The sequence below is a fragment of the Aspergillus ochraceoroseus genome, assembly GCF_002846915.1.
Source record: "Aspergillus ochraceoroseus IBT 24754 chromosome Unknown P175scaffold_2, whole genome shotgun sequence".
NCBI lineage: Eukaryota > Fungi > Ascomycota > Eurotiomycetes > Eurotiales > Aspergillaceae > Aspergillus > Aspergillus ochraceoroseus.
In genome coordinates this window covers 3837578-3859416 of record NW_024468477.1, presented here as the reverse complement: position 1 = coordinate 3859416, position 21839 = coordinate 3837578, and the positions used below count along the sequence as shown (strand labels likewise).

Sequence of the window (21839 nt, the reverse complement as noted above, 5' to 3'; positions counted from 1 at the left end):
TTAAGCGAGACAAGAACGGCAGCACGAACCGAGCATCCCGAGCCGCCAAAAAAAACCACCCCATAATGGTTGGGACTACCCAAAAGAGGACAAGTCATCGTGACGAGTTGTTGCTTCTCGGGGAATACCAGAGAGGCTGGCATCACCGCATCTCCGTAAATCCACGTCAAGGCCATAAAATTTCGTAAGATTCGGAAGAAAGGAGGCCTGAAATTCTCGCCTGAAACCCATCACGTGGGACCACCTGACGCGCGCCCCGAACGCGCCATTTTGGTGTGAGCGGGGATTTTTCTTCGCCTCATTCGATTGCCTCCTCGTGCCATTTTTCTTTTTTTTTTTTCCCTCGGTCTCCCTGTCATCTTCCTTTCCTTCCTCGGGGGTCGAATCTCATCTCATGTACACAGCCGAACAAGAAGGAGGAGGAGGAAATCACTGGAGGAAATATGGAACAGGCAATCACCGTCTTTCACAAGGATGAGAACCTCGAGCAAAAGGAGGTCGTCATACCCAAAAAGCCTAAAAGGGGCCCGCTTAGTATTCCGGAGCAATTGACCCTGATCGAAATTTGCAGAAAACATGCGAAATACACTGCAATCACCAGTTATACGAAAAATTTCTGGGTCCATATTGAGATCGAACTTGAGAGGGAAATCGGTCGCCGCTATTCGCACTATTCATGCCGTCGTCGAATAACCGACTTCATCTCGCTACGAAGGTCGTATCGGCAAATGGTTGAACTGGGGCTCAATCCTCATTATCATGATATGCCGGAGCAAGTATGCTCGCTCCTAGATGATTGGATGAATGAAAACGATTTAGAAGAGTTAGACAAGCAGATTAAGAAGCAGAAGGCAATTGCCCAGCTGAAAATAGACACCCATGTTTCGCAATCCGCCAAGATTCAACGAGTTCTCGACTGGATCAAGAATGTCCCGGACCCAGAACCTCAGAGTGCACCCTCCAGGCCTCCGTCGCCCCCCGGTCTAGCGCTTCAGTTGCTGGCTTCTCAGAATGTCGGATCGTCTCGACATCATGCCTCTGAACTCTCAACCCACGACATTGTGAAACCCGCATACAGACCCGCCACGTCCATGGGTCGGGATAAACTGCCTATTAAGCAAGAACCGTCATCGCCAGCTCACAAGCAAGAACCTCTGCTACCTCCGAGCCAGCCCAAACCACCCTCAACACCTCAAGATCCTTACAACTCTATGATCGGCAAGAAAAGACCTCGGGAGGACCATGAATTCGTACCTGATCGGTCCGCCCAACGCCTCCGGACATCGCAAATCGGTCTAGCCTTAAATAAGCCTTCTCCGTTGAAAGAACAACTGCCTGGAGTCGTTCCGGAAAACACGCAATCCACAACGGACACCATCTTCAACAAATTCTGGGAAATTATGCTACCATATTTTACCGAACGAGCGATAAAGGAGGGTCCAAGCATCGCCAAATCCGAGTCTATCATGCATGACCTCTTTAAAGAAGTCGGGTCTGCCCTCACACGTGCATTTGTGAAACTCGAGCAGGGCGGACGACGACCTTGACCTCTTCAGCCTCGGTTTCCTATCTTTCATATTTATTTATGCCCCCTTGTATCTCTTATTTCACTTGACGTCTTTTCCTCTTTCAGCTGTTTGTCATCCATGCGTGTTGCTTTTTTTTTTTTTTTTTTTTTTTTTTTTTTGACCTCATTCTATGTTCTGCATTAGACTGTCTAGACTAGATACCCCTTGCATTTGGGTTGGCAATACTGTTTAGCTATGCTCTTTGTTAATCTTGCAGATGTGATCATTCTATTTTGTGTTTCAATATTTATATGCTATGACCTTTTCTTTTGTTGTTAACTAATGCCATTGATCAGCGTTTATTAAGTTAATTATGCATGCAATACATCGTTATTCTAATATTCATAATGCTGTTATAAGCTCGAAGTAAATAACTCAAGTACAACAACATCTATGACATAGTTTTCCTTTTATAAGCATGCATGGCAGCAGCGAAAAGATTATTCTGCATATACATAATATGCCCCAAAAATAGCTATTTTGGAATCATTACCTGAATGAATACATGTGCAAAATCAACTAAAAAGCCATCAACTCATACACCAAGTTACAGGCCGGCTGTACTTGGGGAAAATATCTCAGCTCCTCAACTCCACAATGAAAATACAAAAGAACGGCGCATCGTTTACGTCGCTAGTGGCAGAGGGTAATCCACTGGTTGACGGTCTCCTCCATATCGTGCGCAATGCCCCATTGGGAGATGAGGCAACGGAAGAGTTTCTGCATGGAGTTCATTTCGTACAGGAGGTTTCTCACGGCTCCAACTCCCGGCGGAGAATCCGTGCGGCCGTCTGTCACGAAGCGACGGGTTTCAGAGCCGGTTGAGGGTCGCGCCGGTTGACAGCCCAGGTTCAAGTCTGCGTGGGAAAGAAGGGCATCCTGCCAGACAATCGTGCGCGGAAGATGGATATTCGCCACCCCTGCGAGGGCGAAGACGACGTAGACGGTAGCCGCGGAGAAGAGTGAGCTTGGCATGTGGATCACATGTGCACGGCCTCTGGGAAGCTGCTCAACAATGTCCTGGATAGCAATGGCATGGAGTAGGGCACGCCGAGCATCTTCGGTGTTGACCCATTTTAACATATCGAATCCTGTCCGGAGTGTTCGGGAGCCTCCGGAGACATGTTGGGAAATGCCGTAGCGGGAACAAACGTGGCGGCAAAGCACGGTCGAGTTGATCATTGTATCTAGACAAATTGTGTGCCAGCGGAGAAGTACCTCCAGCCTTTCCGATGCTGAAAGGTGAATGCTTAGGGAGATAGTCTCATGTACTTGGGCGAGGGCTCTTCGGACGTCGGAGCGATCTGGAGCTCCAACAGCGGCCAGATCACTTTCATCCGAGTCAGACACAAGCGACTGTAGGCCTTCCAGGATCACACGAAGGGAAAAGGCTGACAGGGGGTAGTCGAGTGCTCGGAGACTGCCGATAGGAGGGAAAAGAGACCGGAAAATCAGGCGGAAAGATGGCTGGTCCGCTTTCTTGGGGTGCATATGGGCCAGCCATGCATCGGCGCTGTTCGCATCAAAAGCGGCTTCGTTGCTAGGAATAGTGAGTGGGTTAGCAACGTGGCGCGTGGAAGCCCCATCTCCAGACATCTGTGCAACCAGTCCATCGACAATATGGTATGCTAGCAGTGCACGCTGTTGAATCTCCCTCGCAGCCCATGTTCGCCATTTATGATCTTTCTCTGCGCTGGTTGGGCCGGGGAATGGGAGATCCTCCATTGAGAATGGTTCACTGTCTAGCATGCCACAATGCCTTGCCCAAACGAAACCAAGCGGACGGAAGACCTGGCTTGTGGTACGAACAGCTCGGTTCTATACAGTAACGATGAGAGTTAGGATAAAGCAACTTCTCAAACTAATACAAGATATCGCTTGCCTTGGATAACGCTCCATAAATTTGCCCCAGTAGTGCTGTGATTAGAAGCTGGACACCCTTGCATGCGTCGTACGGTCCACGATGTGTAATCAGCGATTGCCACTAAAAACATTAACCAGTGTCCAGTATGGAGATTCAAAGAGAGTCCCGTATCACTCACCGAGGTAGCAACAGCTGTGTGTGCTAGCCGCCATAACGCCTCACCCTGGGGGTATATTAGCCACGATAAGCTTGGAGGCTCAGATAAGATTAACCTTAGCGACAGAGTCTCTGGGCCCCAGATATAAAGATCCGAGTGCCATGGCGTTCAGAAGCAGAGGGTGCGTGCAGTCCCGGAAAACAAAAGTGGCCCTATGGAGGATGGGGAACGTAGGGATAAACCGCACGAAAAACATATGCAGACATTCGTCCAAAAATACCGACGTAATTGAAGTTGCTTTAATTGCGGCCGTCACACTAGAGGACTGCAGGAAGGATTATAAGCCACTGGTCCTGTTAGAAAAAAAAAAAAAAAGATCGAGGGTCTATAGACCTACCGAGCTCGTCACCATCTCAGTGACATCTCGTACGGCCTGGTGGCTTCCGCCAGAAGGAATAGTGCCGATGGACGAGCCTCTATCATCAAAAGAGTTTGGGGAACCAAAGTTCATGCCACCGAAGTCCTGCACCACAGGAGGAATGGGAAGAGCTCCAAGGGGCATCTGCCACTGATCCGTGGTGTCTGAGGACATGATACTCTGGAACAAGTCCTCTGAGTCCGGCCATATCAGGGCAAAATCGAGGTCTGGGGCTGCAGAAGGCAAGCCTTGCGCCTGCTGGGCCCCGGGTGTCTCCCATGCCAGGCTGTGTGCAGATGGTGGTATAACAGCCTCTACCGGGGCTCTAGGGCTATCACAAGGGAGGGTTTCTTGAGACATTGCCCGAGGCACTTGCACGGACTGGTGAGTGTGCGCGTGTTTAGTGGCTGCTACACGCGTGTGCAATTTCTCATGTCGGGTCAGAGCATCTTGGCGAGCAAATGGCCTCCGGCACTCCTTACAGATGAACGGCTTGGACCCCGTATCTGGAACGTCACATCGGAGTTAGCGATTCGATCAACTCCCGGTGTATTGGACTATGGCGATTTATTGCCATCAACTGCCCCCGGGCAATGGGATCCTTACGGCAACGTTCATGTCTCTAAATGCCGGGGTCAATACCAGTTAGGGTCTCCACCAAATGCGGCAAAAAAAAAAAAAAGAAGGAAATCATTACTAACCCTTAAGTGCTCAGCTTTGGAGAATCCCTTCTCACACGTGCGACAAATCAGGGACTTTCCACCTGGGGATGAGGTCGACTGTGGCATCAAGAAACCTCGACACAACGAAATAGATACTTGGATGTCAATGGGTTAGTTACTTTGGGAGGTTTCCCCACCAACGATCACAAACAAAGCTGCAGACGATGAACGAGGGAGTGGGGTGTAGGTTGATAGAGGGTGGAAGTGCTAAGCAACAGTCGGATCTGTAGATATTGAAAGTGGGTGTGGGTGTGTGGGAAAATAATGGGGGGATGGCTTGGCACGTGGTGGGAAATCTACACAGCCAACTGCCGACTCTCCGATCCGTCTCCATCACTTTTTAACACTCGGGATGAGTCTTACGGTTCGCTACCTTAGGACTCATTATGTCCTGTTCTTGCGGGATCGATCCTGGAAGTTACCTCATAATGTCCACTGGGATTCGAAAGACGAGCACTCTCTGTGGATCAGCTACTGTTGGAAATTTCATCCTGATATAGTATGTTACTTGGTCAACAAAATGCAATCCATGATGCAGAGTTGTGTAAAGGGTAGCTCATGCACTTTACCAGCTTATTATTTGTCATGTGTAATTATCAAACTCTCTGCGCTTGACAATATGACCGGGGCTATTAGAATGCATTAATAGTGAACAAACTCGCAGGATTTTGCCGCAAACTCCTTCTGTACCCCACGCCGTGAAACTGGGGGAAATATATCTTTTCTGAGCTATTACAAAGTTCATCAATACGACGGAATGCTCTTGCCTCATTTAGGAATGGATCAAGCTCGTCCCTAATGTCTTCTACCGTACGGCATGCGAAGGGGATACGTCGGATGCTGGGCTTCGGCATCACTGTTGGTATACTCAGGGAACTTAGTTGACATGAGCTCTCAGTTAAAAATCAGTTGCGGGCCAAATTACGGAGTACTCACTACCTTAGCCACATATTTGGTCACATATTTTCCATGGTATCTGGTGAGGAGCTGCAAAACCTGATTTCGATCCGGGCTACTACATAGTGTGTGTAGTTAGATCCCGCTTCACTGGTTTCCATAATATCCACTTTTTGTTATCAAGACAGAAAGGTCGAAACTCCCCCTGATTTTCCTGAACAGTCTTGATCCACTCAGGTGAACGCTCCGAGAAGAATATGGCAATATGCTGGTCCACTGTCCTTCATCCATATCACCGGCGCTTGTGTGGCTGCCTTTTAAGTTTGACCCGAATGGGTTTCTGGGCCAATGGAGCAATTAATAGAGGTAGAAACAGGGTCTCCTGTTAATAAATAAATAAGAGAATCACCCAATTTCATGAGATATTCTTCCTGTACGAAGGAAAATGGGCGCAGCAAATAATCCAGAATCAACCGGAAAGGCACGGAGGTGGTTGCCGTAGGCGGGGAGAACTTGGGAGAATTTCGATTGTAACCCCGGTCAGGCTGGGGAGCTAAATAAGACACGGAAATATCGATGGGCATACAGGGAAGTGATCCAAGTTATACAATCAAAGAAGCACAGTGACAAGTTATGGGGTTGAAGCCAAATACAGGGGCAGCATCTGTCTCGCAATATCTGAGATTCCCCCGAGGAGAAAACTTGGTTAGGCCGGTCACTCTTCCTGTTCAACTCCGCGTGGACCATTGCGTACTCCGTACTCCGTCCCTAGGATTATTCTCTTCTTTTCCTCTCCATTCATCCCACCTCTGTCATGTTGTTTATTCCTTCCGGCATTGATATATCGTGCTTTTGCCTTCCGGTTTCCTAAGAAAATGACTCCCCCGATGGAGATGCGGCCAACGCTCGCCGTTGAGGAGGCTACCGAAATGACGGCTTCTCAGCAAGTGCTAAAAAATGGATTTAATCTCGTAGAAAGTACAGAGGCTGGCATCCCTTCGACAAACGCTGATATCATGGCCTCGCGGTTGTCGAGAGCGCATCGTGACTTCCTCCTGGAGCATCATGGCACATTAGAACTCGATCCCATCCCCAGCATGGACCCCGCAGACCCTTACAACTGGCCATCGTGGAAGGTAAGTTTTGGAAACATTTCCCCGCGAGACTTTCCCCACTAATGTCTTCTTCAAATCATTAGAAAATTACGAATCTTGTTCTAGTGGCGTTCCATGCGTGTATGGGAACATTTGCCGCTGCAGGTATCATTCCGGCCTACGAAACGTACGTGGATGCGATTCCTATCCCCCCGATTTTTTCATGCTTGCTGATGACATGACAGCATTGCCCAAGATTTCAACGTTTCCCTCCACCAAGTCACTTATTTGACCTCCATTCAAATTGCTGTTTTGGGTGGCGCTCCCTTGTTCTGGAAGCCACTTTCGAATAGATATGGCCGACGGCCGATTTTCCTCCTCTCCTTAATCTGTAGTTTAGTTTGCAACATCGGCTGTGCAAAAGCCCCAGATTATGCATCAACCGCAGCATGCAGAGCCCTACAGGCTTTCTTCATCTCTCCAGCTTCAGGTATGGCCCACATGTTTGATTTGGCTTTGTGTAGTCTCATAGTGCTGACTGCTTAATTTCCAGCTATTGGGAGCGGTGTTGTGATGGAAACTTTTTTTAAGAAGGACCGAGCGAGGTACATGGGAGTTTGGACCCTGCTCGTGACTCTGGGGATCCCATGTGGTCCTTTTATTTTCGGTTTTGTTACCTACCGCGCAGGATACAGATGGATTTTCTGGATCCTTACAATTGTCCGTCCCCTTGGTCCTTGGCACTCCCTTTTTTCGTCGGCTTTTCCTTCCGCTAACGTAAAATCAGATCAACGGAGTACAGTTCATCCTGTATTTCTTCTTTGGACCCGAGACACGTTATATTGGCACCAACGACGATCCCAAGGAACCTGTCTGGAAGAGAGAGTATCTCCAAATTCGCCGGATTGACCCCACGCCTCTTTCTTGGTATGAGTTTATTAAGCCTCTGGGATTGTGTGCGCGTCCTTGTGTTATGGTGCCAGCTGCCTCGTACGCAATGATCTTTTTGCTGTGTAATGTCCTGGCCACTGTTGAAGTTCCCCAACTGCTGCAGGCCAGGTTTGGCCTGAATGCAGAACAACTAGGCCTCCAATTCCTGGGTCCCATTATCGGTTCTGTGATCGGTGAGCAGCTAGGTGGCCATTCGTCAGATTTGTGGATGAGCCACCGCGCAAAGCGATCTCAACGCAAACCAGAGCCAGAGTACCGACTTTGGCTCAGTTACCTAGGTTATGCCTGCGCCATTGTCGGTATCATTGTCTTCCTCGTGTGCACCGCACAGTCCGCAGAGGGCAAGTGGAACGTAGCCCCCATTATTGGCATCGCCATCGCTGCCGCTGGTAACCAACTTGTGACCACGGTCCTCATCACGTATGCGGTGGACTGCCATCCCGAGGATGCCTCAAGCGTGGGTGTCTGCATCACGTTCGTCCGCCAGATCTGGGGTTTCCTCGGACCATTCTGGTAAGTTGCACCGCTGGGTTTTTAGACATCTTTTCCGCAATCAATAACTCATCCAATTTCAGGTTCCCGGATATGTTTGAAAGCGTTGGAATTGCTGCTAGTGCTGGTGTGTGTGTTGCGCTCATGGTTGGTGTCAGTGTCATCCCGACTATTTTCCTTCAATGGAAGGGACGGTCATTTCGCCCGTTGCAGGAGTAGAGGTGGTTTGTCTCATTAGTACTTTCTTTCAACGCCATTTGCAATTGTTCTCTGGAGTAAAGTTGAAGGATTTTTGAGTGGTGGACCGACAAAGTAGACATAGATATGGTGTGGTGGTCAGTATTGTATATAGCCGAAATAGAGCAATCCCCCAAGATGAAATTGAAATTTCAGTAACAAAAGGGATGGGGCTTGTTTTCTTAACATTGACATTTTTTACCTCTTCTGTGTAGTGTCTCATCGTGAAGGACTGGACTCCTCGAATAAGTTTAGAAAGAAGATAATTTCTCGATAACTAGTTATAGGGTAGAAGCATTCATTGTACGACAAAAAAAAAAAATAGGGGGGGGGGGAGTCAAGGGGCCAAAAGTACTTGTGCGCGCGGATAAGACTTACTCCGATTGGGTAAGGTTATACCCCCACCCCCCACAACTCGAAAACCAGTATAACAGTTATCTAACTATACGGTACTCTGGAGCAGGGCCAGGGATTTTCTTCAACCCCAGCTGTTCTTCCAGGCATAAGCATTGTAAATGTAGGCTACTGCTATGCAGCATCACGTTGCCAGGGCAGTGTATGATATGTTGAACGGTCCCCCCTCCCCACCCCCCAAAACACCAATATTGTAGAACAAAGTGTGGGGGGAGTACAGAGAGTAATTTGTGGGGGAGATGTGGGAGAAGACGTTTACTAACTAACTAACTAACTAACTAACTAACCAGCACTTCAAAATTCAAATATAACTCCAACCACTCCACCATCCCATCTACTCTCTACGCTGGAAACTCAAATAGCAAATACACAATGGCTGCTCCCAGCCCCGCGCCCAGAGGACCCTTCCGCCTGGTTACAGTCAACACGGCGCCCGAACGCGCCAAGCGGCTCGTCGGCCGCATGGTCGAGGCACTCAAGGACCGATACACCATCATCCACGTGGACAACTGCGAGAGTGCGTATAGCCTTGCTCTCTTCCTTCGTTCTGGGCTCTCTATCTCCCATGGCGGGGAATTGAATTTACTCACAAGGAAGTAGAAATCGAAGAAGTTGCCCCAAAAGTAACGGAGCACATGCCGGATGTTCTGGTACTAACTACCCCCTTCCCCCCCCCCCCCCCCCCGGGAGACGAGAACTCCGATTTTGGAGAATGAATGACTGGTTACTGACTGACTCGGGTATAGTTCAGCGCGTCCATGTGGACAGACGAGCAGGCAAAGGAGATCCATTCCATTGCGCGAGGAATCCGACCGGATATCAAGTTGCATGCCATTCCCGAGGGTTTGCAGGTCCAGCGGGGTCCGGATGCTGTGGTGGAGTATCTTTGCGAGAAGGTGCCGGGGCTGTTGGACGGCGAGCAGTAGGTAGATACATAGATAGGTATGCATGCTTACGAGGGTATGTTATATTGCATTAGTGCATGGAATGCATGTATATAGAATGTGACGATGTTTCGCGGATGATTTACGTTGCATTGTGTATGTAAAGAACGGATCTCGCTGTCTCTTTGGGTTTGGAATGAATTCAGGTGGGAAATCACAACGCGCGTTATTAAGTCCATACCTGGCAGTCTCGTCTTCATCAAGGTCCCATAACTCAGTTGGTTAGAGTGTGGTGCTAATAACGCCAAAGTCGAGGGTTCGACCCCCTCTGGGACCACATCTTTTTGTCTTTTTTTTTTTTTTTTTTTTTTTTTTTTTCATCTCTAGGTGGGCAATGCATGCTTGAGAACCTACCTACAGCCATAAAAAGCTTACGTTCTCTACTTATTCAACTTGATGTGGTGTGCGTGTTTACCTACTTCTTGTAGAGGTGCAAAGACAGCTGTGTAGTCAAGTGAACAAAGAGTAACTAAATAAAGGCCTTTCTGACCTATCCGTATTCGTGCTCAATCAGTTGAGATATTTCAAAGATCCCCACAGGCACTCAATAGTGTCAGATTATGCTTCCAGGTTCATTGGTTCGCAACTCAGCCTATACCCGGGAAATATACTCGGATGTAAAAGGGTCCAGGACAACGTACTCTGGTAGGTGCATCTGGCGATCTGAATCGGTCACCTAATGGTGTGCTAAGAGTTGGCTAATGCTTATATAACGTTATTTTGGTGGTGGATTTGCGCGCCAGTGATAAACCGGCAGATTTGCCCACAAGATCGACATGAATGGGACAGTCGGCTATCCGGCACTGCGTTTTTACCTGTGAATTAGTAATATAAGATATATCCTTGACTACTCCTGTGGGATTATCCAACCGGGTGTCTAATATTGCCAAATTGATGAGCTTATGTGTGGCTTTCGCGGGACAAATGAGCATTTCCCAAGCCAGGGATTGAGTTACGCCATGGGACGTACGGAGGTGGAGTCAGATCAGGGAAGAAGAGAGAAAGGGGGGGAAAAGAACCAAAGGTGACGACAATACAAGAAGATCGAATTGAGATCGAATGAAAGCCATAGGTATCGATTTGTCAGCACCAACGAAGGGTTTAGTTAAAAGGAGATGATGTCGAAGCCTTTGAACAGTATGAAATCTATCAAGAAAAAGGAGCTTCAGAAATCTCAATTAGGGTGTCTCGTTTCTTACCTATCCATACCTATACCTGCCTATCAATCAATATCCTCTTCACCTGAAAAAAAAAAAAAAAAAAAAAAACCATGGGCTCCATTGATCTGGGGACTGCACCCTCGCCAGCCAGCGTACCTGCACAGGGAATCCCATACTTCACCCCAGCAAATAATGCCGGCGCTGCACTGGACCCAACAGATAAGAATACCCCGACAATATTTCGCCCTCTCACGATCCGTGATGTCACATTTAAAAACCGCGTCTTTGTTTCGCCTATGTGCATGTACTCGGCAGCGTCCGATCCAAACTCGCCCTTTGTGGGCGCGTTGACCGACTTTCATCTCAGTCACCTGGGCCATCTAGCCCTAAAGGGTGTCGGCCTGGTGATTGTCGAGGCCACTTCCGTCCAACCAAACGGGCGTATCTCACCAAATGACTCCGGTCTGTGGCAAGAGGGCACGGATTCGGAGCAATTCAAGGGCCTGAAGAGGGTCGTGGACTTCGTCCATAGCCAAGGCGCAAAGATCGGTATCCAGCTATCGCACGCCGGGAGGAAAGCCAGCAACGTTGCGCCATGGTTGGCGATGAAGAATGGCGTGAGGAGTCTCAGAGCCGATGCGAGCGTTGGCGGGTGGCCGGATAACGTTGTCGGGCCAAGTGGCGGGGAAGAGCATACTTGGACGCCTGGGAATGTATCATTCTGGCCACCTAGGGAGCTCAGCACTGCAGAAGTAGAGGACTTGGTGAGGGCCTTCGCCAAAAGCGCTGCATTGGCTGCTCAGGCCGGGGTCGATGTGATCGAACTCCACGGAGCGCATGGATATCTGATCAACGAGTTCTTGAGTCCCGTCACCAACCACCGCACCGACAAATACGGGGGGAGCTTCGAGAACCGCGTCAGAATTGTGCGAGAGATTGCCCAGGAAACCAGAAAGGTGATTCCTGCGGGTATGCCGCTCTTCCTGCGTATCAGTGCAACGGAGTGGTTGGAGCACTTGCCGGTCGCGGCTGAGCGAGGATCATGGGATATGGCTTCCAGCAGCGAACTGGTAAAATTGCTCCCGGAACTCGGAATTGACTTTGTCGACGTGAGCTCTGGAGGCAACCACAAGGATCAGAAATTCGATCCCTTCGGGGACTACCAGATCAAGCTTGCTGGACAGCTTCGGTCCCAGATTCGTGCCGCCGGAGCGAAGACCCTCGTGGGTGCCGTTGGGCTCATCAGGGAGGTAGAGTTGGCGTCGGAAATCGTGCAGGGAGCAGACCAGGATGAAGCCCATCTTGCGGAATCTATGCTGGCTGGCTCTGAGCCAAAGGCGGACGCTGTCTTGATGGCAAGGCAGTTCCTGCGCGAGCCCGATTGGGTCATGAATGCAGCAAAGAAACTGGGCGTCAAGGTCACCACTCCTAACCAGTTTGGAAGGGCATGGATGTAAGATAGACCGGTTACTGGAATAGCCATGATAGATAAATTTATGTAGATATGATTTTTCTCAATAGTACTGCTAATAGCTTGCTCGGGAAGGGTAGTAAAATGTGTTTCTTAGTTCATGAAGTATTGATGATGGTATTCATTAATTCTATTTGTTTTGGGCCTTAAGTAGGGGTGGCAGAGCCTTCTAGATCCTTCTTTTTTCCTCTTAGTGACTGGCCAGTTCCTTGGAAGCGAGGCTTCTCGTCTCCCACCACCTGGTCCTCCTCGTCTCGTTTCTTGACAGGCTTGATGGCGTACCCGAAGAAAAGTTGATTCGGGGGAAGACGAAGGGGTTGGGGTCCATTTGTCCTTCTAACCGGAGGGGGATGTTGGGGATTGGTAGCCCCCGGGGTTGGAGTTGACGCTGTTGGGGTAGGCGTCTTGCTGCCCTTTTTCGCATTCAGACGGTGACCCCCAGAAAGGAAGTTCGATGACAAGGCTCTTGCACCAGCCGCAACGTCGGTAGCCTCCGGAGCAATAGCTGCATAATTGATCGCTTGTGCCATAGTGCCATGAGTATGCAGAAGCCCCCCAGCGGGGAGTTTGCCACCAATAACACTTCCAGGTGTGCTGGTACCACTGGGCCGTTGTGGTTCTTCGTATCCAATGGGTGGCGCGAAGTCGACTTCAAGATCGGTCTCGAGAACGGAAATGGCGTTCGTCTCATTAACCGGCTTTGTTTCCAACACAGCCATCTCGTAAACCTGATCATTATACGCAAAAGTAAAAATATCATCCTTCGTCAAACATGAGAAATTTCGGAACGCATTTTCCAGAACCGCCTTGGGATCGCTGATGTCCAGAAACGAGGTGGACTGGGCTTGAAGCTTGATAAATCGACCGGGAGGAAGGTCTGTGGATTTGACTTGCACGAGATCGCCAGGTTCGAGGAGCAGAGTTTGCATTAGCTAGGGAAAAGCGTAGTTGTTAGCCTATATAATGGAGGACAAATTCCATTTAAAAGGGTTGTAATCAGTATCTTACCCAGTACGGTAGGTAGATCTTCCCCTCCTCAGCAATAAATTCAAGCACACCGGCATGTGACATCTTCCCCTTAGCACCATTATGAAGCTCGAAAAGCATAGGATAGGTGATGTGTAGTCGAGTTAGCTTGTCCAGAGCACTAGGTGGCATAATGACTTTGCCGCCGTGGTTCACATTCTCTCTCTCGGGTCCAGGCATCATAGCGACGGGATAACACCTGTAGTACTCATCGAAGCGGCGTGTAGGAGCTCCATGTCGCAACATAGAAGAACCCAAGGCCCCATCCATAGGGTCGTCCTCCCAGTAGCCAGCTCGGAACTGTAGGAAGTGAGAAACTATTCTATGGTTAACAACAACAGCGGGAAGGCCGCACGTACCATGATGAGACTGGATGTGACGGGTTCCTGGTTACCGAAGCAAAAGAGATAAATGCAGCACTCAATATCCCGTGTGAGAGATAAAGTGATCGAGATTCCAGACAGCTTGTGGTGTAGAGGAGATGTTGGTTGCTGAAGAGCTCGGAGTCCGTTCGTTCATCGCCCGCCGCGGTGACGCAAATGCTCCACAATGATTTTCCGAGCCGACCCCAGACACTCAGAGTAGAGCTCTGTTCAACATTTGTCCACAGTCCTGGTCTAAGCCCGAGAAAATCTACTCCAATATTCTTTCACTCTTCAAAGAGGTAAAAAAAAAAAGCAACCTCTAATCCCAATTACAGATGGCTTCCTCTCTTCCGCGCCCTAAACGGGTGGGTGAAGACTTTACGCGCACCCACCACGCAGAGGAGGACTATGAGAACGGCCCCTCCAAGAAGCCTCGATTTGACATCCGGAACCCCTCTACTCTCGCCCCTGATGCGCTCGATGACGATGCGATCCTAGATGCTGATGAGATCGGGCGGCGAGGGCAACAAGTGCGCCGCAAAGCCGTCAATATTGATGGCTACGAGTCGGACAGTGACAATGAAGGATTTGATGGGCGAGCTTCAGCCAAGGCGAAGCAAAACCAAGCTACACAGGAAGCAGACGACGATATGTTTGCAGAGCTAGAGGCAGACTTTGGGGCCGGGGAAGTGGATGGCGATGAAGCGATACACAAAAACAAGAAAGCTGTGCGATTCCTAAGAGATGATGAAATCGAAGGGCAGGTCGCGTCGTCAAAAAGCGGACGCACATTGCGCGCAGATCTAAGCCAAGGCGCCGATGCTGTTGAGGTTGACGAGGAAGACGAGGAAGACGAGGAAGACAGTGGCAGTGATGTCGCAGACGAAGATCGTGCCAGGCTTGAGACAGGCATGGATGAAGAGCTAGGCGCTGGGGCCAAGAAAAAACACGCCCCTTTGCTGGATGCGTTCAACATGCGAACTGAGCAGGAGGAAGGTCGGTTTGATGATCAAGGAAATTATGTACGGAAAGCAGTTGACCCCGATGCGGTCTATGATTCATGGCTTGAAGGGGTGTCTAAGAAGGACATTCGCCGGGCAAAGGAAGCGGCTGACAAGAGGGAGGCTGTAAGGAAAGAACAGGACCGTTTGAATGATAGTGTTTTGACAGCAGATGCTTTGAAGACCCTTATAACCCACCTGCAACGCGGCGAAACAGCACTAGATGCGCTTGGGAGGATAGGAAAGGGCGACTCCAAGAAGCCCAAATGGCAGGCCAAGCGAAACAAGAACCGGCCTAAGGGCAACTCAGAAGACACTGAAATGGCAGAAGATGATCCAAAAGAGGCCGCTCGCAAAGAGGCAATCGACGCTCTTACGGGGGCTGCTGATATCCTTATGGCAAGAGGACAGCCAGAAATCTACGATACTGAACGCGAAATTCTTACCAGACAATACCGACGTGAGACAGGTGAAGACTGGGTTGACCCTCCGCAGCATACGGACCCCGTTACTGCGGACAATGGCCCGACAATGTGGGAATACCGCTGGTCTGATGCCCGTGACGGTGGCGCTGTGCATGGCCCTTACGACAAATTGACCATGGAATCTTGGAACAATGCGGGATATTTTGGCGAAGGGGTTGAATTTCGACGAGTCTCCGATACAGGTGAATGGAGTGCACAGGTCACTTTTGTATAATAATCATTTTAGTATGGACTTTTACGTGTATAGAATTTGAGATACCATAAGGTGGGAAGTATTAATATCTTCATTATCATTCAGAGCTAGCATTTCTTTTGGTAGAATTCAACTTAAAACCCAAATATCAAAATACCATATACAGCTAAGCCATAAACAAGCGCCAGGATTATCATACATCAATTACTTGATGTGGACAACAAAAAGCATCACAACAATAGTAGGAAGGTATATTTTCCCAAGTGGCCACCGGCTTCCTACCCTAATATGGGAATGTACCTAAGTGGCTTTTGAAATACTCCGTCCGTCCAACACCGAAATATCTAGAACTGCATTGCAGATAGCGTCTATGAAATCTCCATAGCATCTCCGTTGGTAGCAGAGAAGCTCACGTTCCCTTGGTCACCGATAAAGCGCTGTTCGTACGCATTAACAAACTTAACGCTTCTCGCAGGGTCGTAGAATAACCGGTAGCTGCGCTGAACATCGTCGACGCTGACTTCCTTAGCCCTGCGTTTTTGACTGAGGAGATGCGATGTTGTGATAATGTTGCTAGCGTATCTAAGGTTTGACTCCTCACCAATCTTGGTCAGAAGCGCTAGAGCATCGGGGGAAAGATCAATTTCCTCCTCCTGCGCACGGATTGCGAGAATTTGTCTTATTTCATCGGCAGAGTATGGCTGTGTGCTCACGATGACCACACGATCGAGGAAATCAAGAGGCAACCCGTGAGGGGAATTGTACGTTGTGCCCCGAATTCGGGCGTGACCGCGATTACTAGCCATGATCACAATGGGGGCAAGCTCCGCTTCCAAAGCTCTGTTGATATATGAAAAGCATTCAATGTCGAGCATGTGCACTTCATCGATAAAAAGCACACCAGGAATGATCTCTGCCTTGCCCTCCTCCTTCCACTCAGCAATTTTAGTGTTAATCTGGTCCCTAACCTCGCTCCTGATCTCACCAGTGTCTCCAGAAAAGAGTGCCAAAAAGCCTTGTGAACGGGAGTTGATGACATCAATTTCGTGAAGGCTTACGGTGTGGACGATTTCCTTACGGACCTGAAGCTCGCCCTCAGGACATTGCACAAATTTGACATCTGCACCCATTGCATCGTAATCACGGGACCTTGCGTAGGAGCGACCAAGCTTGGTGATCTTGCCTGATGACTTGTCGATAGAAATGATATCTCCGGCCATAACCCTTTCTTTTGTCATTGAGTCAATCATCTTTGTACCCATGTCGTAGATCGTCTCCATGTCAGTGGTTTTAATTGTGAGCTTTCCTTGTTTGTTGCCCTGAAGGGGTCAGCATCGTCCAGAAACTAAAAAGTCTATCTCAGCACCAGATAATCACTCACTCCAGTGACACTTCTATCGATCTGAATTTCCACTACTTCGCCCTCAATGATCTCACTTTCCTCTTTGATCCGCACACCAATAGATTTGCGGAAAGCCTGTGTGAGTGCCTCTGTTTTTGACATCTCCATTGAAAAAATCTCCGAAGATGCTAGCATTGTGAAAGGAACATCGGGCCCGAGAGACTGCGCCATACCCATAGCAATGGCGGTTTTACCTGTGCTCGGTGGACCTGCAATCAAGACAGCGCGTCCAGCAATCTTCCCTTCCTTGACCATCTGTAGAATCACCGCGGCAGCCTTTCGGGCCTTCTCCTGACCAACAAGTCCTTGTGAGGACGGCCGGGGCTGCAGAGAGTCGCCATCAACTCCAAGTCCTCTAATGTGGGAATGCGCAGCGATGAGGTTCAGGCCCCGGAGCTCCTTGGTCTCCGCAACGGTGGTAATTGGCTGCCTCAAAAATTAGCCACTAAACAAGGAATTCAGAATTCAGTTGCTTGGTCTTACCGCAGCCATCGTAAAAAGTGAGTATGGGGAAGGCTGCTCTCAAGATCGTTTTGTCAGGAAATCTGGATCTGGTCGCAAGCCTTGATTCCGCGTTGGAGAGGAAGCGGCAGAAGCTCTTGTTATCACCGCCCGGCAGAATTATGCGGCTGTCGGACAGAACCAGAGTACGGAGTACGGAGTACTACAGCCCTTCACTCTTATTTACTGGCTTCACTAGCTCTGTTTTACAAGCCTCTCATACTTCAAATCCCCTAATCTCTGCGATCCCCTATCTTTCAAGCTATTGAGGCATCCATTGATTAATCTACTCCTATTCGTCAGCCCCTATCACATGCCACGTGACCTAAGAATTATAGTTAATCCGCGCCGGAACATGTCAAGGTTTATAATTGCTTCATGGGTGAGCAAAGGTTAGGCGCGCGTTGGCCCGCGTTCGCGTTCCTTTTGCATAACATTGCTCTTTTGGTTAGACCTGATGGTTTCCCCTCCTGAGTACTGAGATGGATGCAGAACCCTCAGTTTCACGAGATCCCCGCGTCTCCAGTCGCTTACAAAACTCGCTGTCTGTTCGATCAAATTCCCAAGAGCAACTACGATCGTGCTCCGTCCCTTCTCCACACCCAAGCACGGGCAGCCAAGAGACAACAAGTGATCATTTCATTCGCGGCATCTCTGATCTTGTTCAAACAGCGGTCTTTGCTGCAACTAGCAGGTCAGAGCGAGAAAGACTCCACAAGAAACGCGGTACTACAGACGAGCTTCTTAGTAAAGCTAGAGGCCACTCTGGGTTTCCATCCACTGTTGAATTTTTCCAAAAAGCCAAGCATGACGAGGATGTAGATCTAGTACGGATAGAAAAGAAGATAAAGGAATACGAGTCAAATTACCAGCGCCTTGAGAGCGAGCTCAGAGCCAGATGGCTCGCCTCAGCATCACAGCCCTCGAAAGTCAAGGAAAAGATCCCTCAACTGCAGCAGGACGTCCATCTAGCAAACACCAGGATCTCTTCTTTACAGTCCGATGTGGCCAAGCTTCAGTCTTTGGAGAAGGAGGTCGATATCCTTCATGGCACTATCAGCGCTCATCAGAAGAGTTTCGCAAGCTATACGAACTCCCTTGGCGTCCAAGATCGAGTTTTAAAGGATAATAGCAATAAGATTGAGCAACTGGAAAGAGACATCAAGAACAATGCTTTTGACACTCTCGAGACGCTATCATCTGAGTGCAAAAGCATGGCGGATGAGTCAAAACAGAACATAGCCGCATGGGGGGAGAAAATCGAGTTGTTATGGCAAGCTCGACATGCTTATTCGACCTTCTCTGATAAAATCCACGGAAATATGGAGGCCTATCAACAGAAATTGGAGGATCTCTCTAAGCCACAAACTGCAGACCCAAACCCAAAGCTGGCGTCGAGTATTCAGGCCCTGAGCGATCGCCTGGGTGAGCTAGAGAAAGTTCTGAGTATAAAGGATGATTTGCAGTTTGCAGAGATGGAAGATATCAAAAAATCACTGGAAGAATTCAAAACCAGTAATGAGCAAATTTCCAAATCATCCATCGAGGGAAAGGTCAACACGATGCATCTTCACATGCAGCATATGCGCCAAAATATCCACAGTGTTAACACTGGGTTACGCTCTTTAGAATCAAGGTATAACAGCCTATCAACTGAGCCTATTGTGAAGCAAATGGTTGCAGCAATGCAAGAAATGTACCCTTCTGTTGATTATCTATCTGCGGGTCTAGAAATGCAGACACGGCGCGTTAACCAGCAACTACCACCTCTCCAACATAAAGTCCAACAACTTGAGGCCCAGGTCCAAGGCTCTATAATAACCCACAACGAATTAACGCAACTCCAGAGTGAACGGAATGATCTTTCCCAATCAGTAGGGTCTCTTTGGGAAAGATTAAATACCCAAGCTCAGTGGCTTAATCAGGAAGAATTCAACACAATAAAATCCAACCTTGGTCAACTCGCAGGCATATCTAATACTGTGGTGGATGAACTCAAGTCTAAAAAGGCTGCGGATGAAAAGTTTCTGCAGGAGCTTGCAATCGAGCGCAACTCCTTCCAAGGGCAGCTCAGCATGCTGAGGGATACTATCGCGCGGCTAGATACGCAACTCACTCAAAAACCCTTGGGTAACGATAAGGCCATCCAGTCCCCAGCGCTGCCCATCGAGAATCTTGAGACATCGATTAAGGACCATCATCAGCAATTGCGCGAGCAGATTCAAGAATTCACAGAAACCGGGGAGCCGACGGAACCTCTTGCTAATGAGAGAGGGGTGACGTCTGCGCTGGAAACATCTGATACCGTGCAAGAATGCAATACGGATAATCCAATCCCTTCACAGGGAGGAAGGGTCAAGCGACCCCATGCATCCACCTTGTCTGATGATGAGAAATCATTATTCGTGGACTCCGCTCCTTCTCTCGCCGTCCCAGAAATTGTGGTCCCATGCGCGATCAGGAACCAAAATAACAAGCGGATAAGAATTACAAGCGGAGACGCCGATATAAACTGACTAGAGAAGGGGGGTTGAAAGTACTCCAAACTTCTCTCCGTCTTTCTGGGATGGGCCCTCTTCAAAAGTTCATTGTTTTATTTTTAATATTGAACGTTGGCTCTGTCTGGTAACGAATGCCACGAGGCTGTCATTTATTCTTTTCTATTGGAGATTGCATTACGGTGCACACACTCTTGTATTTAAACTCTCCATCAGTATTCAATTGTCTCTATTCACAGTGGACGATGGAATTCCATCCGGCATTCCAGCAAGATAACTTGTCAAATAAAGGTACATACTATAATGTCAATCAAACAAGTCTATAATAGTAATCATGATTCTATGGGGTCTCCTGCAAAAATTTAACCACAGCTATAACCGCAATCTCCGTTAGCCGATTTTACCTCCGGGGACGCAAAAAAGCAGCAGAGCAGGTACAGGATACCGGGCAGATAACATACCTTGTCTAAAAGATTCCGGGCTTTCCGAGATCAGCCAATGCCCAGCCTCTACATCGGCGATCTGTGAATTCGGGAAGAACTTCTTAATCACCGGGATAGTCTCATCGGGCACGTAGGAACTCTTCGTCCCGCGAACAAAAAGCGTTGGCCCATCATACCGGACCGCGCCGGGCTCCGAGAAGGGAAAATCCGCCATCTCCTTGATAGCATCGCCCAGGATGGAAAGCGGGACACGGAATTTCATCGCATGATCTCCGGGGGCTCGGAGAAGGTTTGTTAAGAGGAATTGGCGGATCGGGAGTGACTATACCCGCGGAGAAGGGTGGGATGATGGTTAGAAGGAGTGTGACTTATTATGCTTTTCCATTCACTGGATATCAACAACGGCTGCTCGGGTTATATGGGGTAATTGAGCGCAGGAGTAAACACACACACACACACACACGTACATGTTCGTATTCTTGAAGGATTTTATCGGCATCCGAGTGCTTGGTCACCTTCTCGGCTTCGACGCGCTCCATGCCCCGAATGTATTTCCCGAAATCGGTCCGCAGGGGCGCGTTCACGGGGGCATTGTCGACGGGGATAAGCGCTGAGACCAGATCAGGGGAATTGAGAGCAACCGTCATGGCTGTTTTGGCGCCCCTTTAGCCGACGGTTTAGTCAGGGTGTTTTCTTCACGGACGCTTCCATGCAAGGAAGACACATACATGGAGTGTCCTATTAGGACGCATTGGTTTATGTTGTGCTGGTGGATAAAGTCAACCACATCATCCGCCATGATGGAATAGTTATGTTTCGGGTCATGGAAGGAGTGGCCATGGTTTCGGAGATCCTGAAACAAATAACTCTGTTACTATTGAGAGCGAAAAAGCATCATCACAGCACACTTGGCCATGATCGAGACAAACCACTATAAAGACCTGGCGCTTCAGGTCACGTGCCAGAACGCTGTGATTCGTTAGCCCTTTTGCACGACCTGGAATGAAGACTCGTGGAGAGTCCATGGGTAAGCCCACACACATACCGACTAATAGTTCTGTTGTTCTGTTTCGAGCCAAAGAAGCCGTGCAGGAAGATAATGGGATTGCGGGCGGGTTCCTCTCTTTCCGGACCGAACACTTGAAACGAAAGATCGGGGCGGAAGAGTCTTTGGGATGTTGAGAAGGTCCGGATGGGTGAGACACCCCTTAGGGCTATCCTTGGCGAATACAACATGCTGCAGGGATTATACCAGGCTTCAATCTGTCGTCTCAACCCAATCTATAGTTATCTATGGGGAATCGAAGTGCTCATCGACGCCGTCCGGGAAACCTCGCCAAGTAAGGCGGTCACGTGCCGGGCGCGGGCATTTCCCGGGTATCTGCCGGCATCTTGTCTAAGAGGCGTTCGGCATCGAGCCGGAGACTACGAGGAGGATCAATCATGCATGGCATTCAATAGTTTCGGAAAGGTTTGTGGCCGGAAGCTGAAGCATTTCGCTCCTAGGATCCTTAGACAGGCACTGAGGGCTCAACA

General features: G+C 49.0%; 11 protein-coding genes and 1 non-coding gene across 12 annotated transcripts; 7 read left to right on the top strand and 5 right to left on the bottom strand.

The window, feature by feature from the left end:
- Positions 1 to 352: 352 nt before the first annotated feature.
- On the top strand, positions 353 to 1687 carry P175DRAFT_0556123 (uncharacterized protein). Its single transcript, XM_040900674.1, has one exon. The coding sequence runs from the start codon at positions 444 to 446 to the stop codon at positions 1545 to 1547; it is 1104 nt and encodes a 367-aa protein (XP_040754870.1). The 5' UTR covers positions 353 to 443; the 3' UTR covers positions 1548 to 1687.
- A 514-nt stretch (positions 1688 to 2201) lies between these two features.
- P175DRAFT_0508154 (C2H2 type zinc finger domain protein) lies at positions 2202 to 4795 on the bottom strand (the record flags this gene model as incomplete). Its single annotated transcript, XM_040898321.1, has 5 exons — positions 2202 to 3386; positions 3451 to 3552; positions 3705 to 3914; positions 3987 to 4513; positions 4744 to 4795. 5 exons carry the CDS (start codon positions 4793 to 4795, stop codon positions 2202 to 2204), a joined length of 2076 nt encoding a protein of 691 aa, XP_040754869.1.
- Positions 4796 to 5065: 270 nt separating this feature from the next.
- Positions 5066 to 5787, bottom strand: P175DRAFT_0500031 (uncharacterized protein). The gene is made up of 2 exons (XM_040896866.1): positions 5666 to 5787; positions 5066 to 5605 (listed from the first exon to the last, which is right to left on the bottom strand). Exons 1-2 carry the CDS (start codon positions 5677 to 5679, stop codon positions 5362 to 5364), a joined length of 258 nt encoding a protein of 85 aa, XP_040754868.1. The 5' UTR covers positions 5680 to 5787; the 3' UTR covers positions 5066 to 5361.
- Positions 5788 to 6501: 714 nt separating this feature from the next.
- On the top strand, positions 6502 to 8382 carry P175DRAFT_0530593 (putative MFS transporter; the record flags this gene model as incomplete). The annotated part of the gene is made up of 6 exons (XM_040899799.1): positions 6502 to 6762; positions 6825 to 6907; positions 6966 to 7210; positions 7274 to 7440; positions 7508 to 8184; positions 8247 to 8382. 6 exons carry the CDS (start codon positions 6502 to 6504, stop codon positions 8380 to 8382), a joined length of 1569 nt encoding a protein of 522 aa, XP_040754867.1.
- A 486-nt stretch (positions 8383 to 8868) lies between these two features.
- On the top strand, positions 8869 to 9740 carry P175DRAFT_0515347 (uncharacterized protein; the record flags this gene model as incomplete). The annotated part of the gene is made up of 3 exons (XM_040898854.1): positions 8869 to 9331; positions 9415 to 9464; positions 9561 to 9740. The coding sequence occupies exons 1-3, from the start codon at positions 9187 to 9189 to the stop codon at positions 9738 to 9740; spliced, it is 375 nt and encodes a 124-aa protein (XP_040754866.1). The 5' UTR covers positions 8869 to 9186.
- Positions 9741 to 9961: 221 nt separating this feature from the next.
- On the top strand, positions 9962 to 10035 carry P175DRAFT_0t33. The gene has a single exon. It is a non-coding gene; the product is annotated as a tRNA-Ile (tRNA).
- Positions 10036 to 11028: 993 nt separating this feature from the next.
- On the top strand, positions 11029 to 12375 carry P175DRAFT_0508151 (NADH:flavin oxidoreductase/NADH oxidase; the record flags this gene model as incomplete). The annotated part of the gene is made up of 1 exon (XM_040898320.1): positions 11029 to 12375. The coding sequence occupies one exon, from the start codon at positions 11029 to 11031 to the stop codon at positions 12373 to 12375; it is 1347 nt and encodes a 448-aa protein (XP_040754865.1).
- A 160-nt stretch (positions 12376 to 12535) lies between these two features.
- P175DRAFT_0530590 (polyubiquitin-binding protein UFD1) lies at positions 12536 to 13934 on the bottom strand (the record flags this gene model as incomplete). The annotated part of the gene is made up of 4 exons (XM_040899798.1): positions 12536 to 13321; positions 13398 to 13715; positions 13775 to 13801; positions 13878 to 13934. 4 exons carry the CDS (start codon positions 13932 to 13934, stop codon positions 12536 to 12538), a joined length of 1188 nt encoding a protein of 395 aa, XP_040754864.1.
- An 88-nt stretch (positions 13935 to 14022) lies between these two features.
- Positions 14023 to 15621, top strand: P175DRAFT_0500027 (GYF domain-containing protein). Its single transcript, XM_040896865.1, has one exon. It carries the CDS (start codon positions 14116 to 14118, stop codon positions 15478 to 15480), a length of 1365 nt encoding a protein of 454 aa, XP_040754863.1. The 5' UTR covers positions 14023 to 14115; the 3' UTR covers positions 15481 to 15621.
- rvb2 (RuvB family ATP-dependent DNA helicase reptin) lies at positions 15532 to 17416 on the bottom strand. Its single transcript, XM_040896864.1, has 3 exons — positions 17345 to 17416; positions 16841 to 17287; positions 15532 to 16778 (listed from the first exon to the last, which is right to left on the bottom strand). Exons 1-3 carry the CDS (start codon positions 17351 to 17353, stop codon positions 15828 to 15830), a joined length of 1407 nt encoding a protein of 468 aa, XP_040754862.1. The 5' UTR covers positions 17354 to 17416; the 3' UTR covers positions 15532 to 15827.
- Positions 17417 to 17533: 117 nt separating this feature from the next.
- On the top strand, positions 17534 to 20064 carry P175DRAFT_0173597 (uncharacterized protein). Its single transcript, XM_040892507.1, has one exon. The coding sequence runs from the start codon at positions 17845 to 17847 to the stop codon at positions 19876 to 19878; it is 2034 nt and encodes a 677-aa protein (XP_040754861.1). The 5' UTR covers positions 17534 to 17844; the 3' UTR covers positions 19879 to 20064.
- On the bottom strand, positions 19796 to 21805 carry P175DRAFT_0173688 (putative alpha/beta hydrolase). Its single transcript, XM_040892508.1, has 7 exons — positions 21349 to 21805; positions 21233 to 21272; positions 21032 to 21156; positions 20771 to 20966; positions 20322 to 20625; positions 20160 to 20232; positions 19796 to 20053 (listed from the first exon to the last, which is right to left on the bottom strand). Exons 1-6 carry the CDS (start codon positions 21537 to 21539, stop codon positions 20201 to 20203), a joined length of 888 nt encoding a protein of 295 aa, XP_040754860.1. The 5' UTR covers positions 21540 to 21805; the 3' UTR covers positions 19796 to 20053; positions 20160 to 20200.
- Between the last annotated feature and the right edge of the window lie 34 nt (positions 21806 to 21839).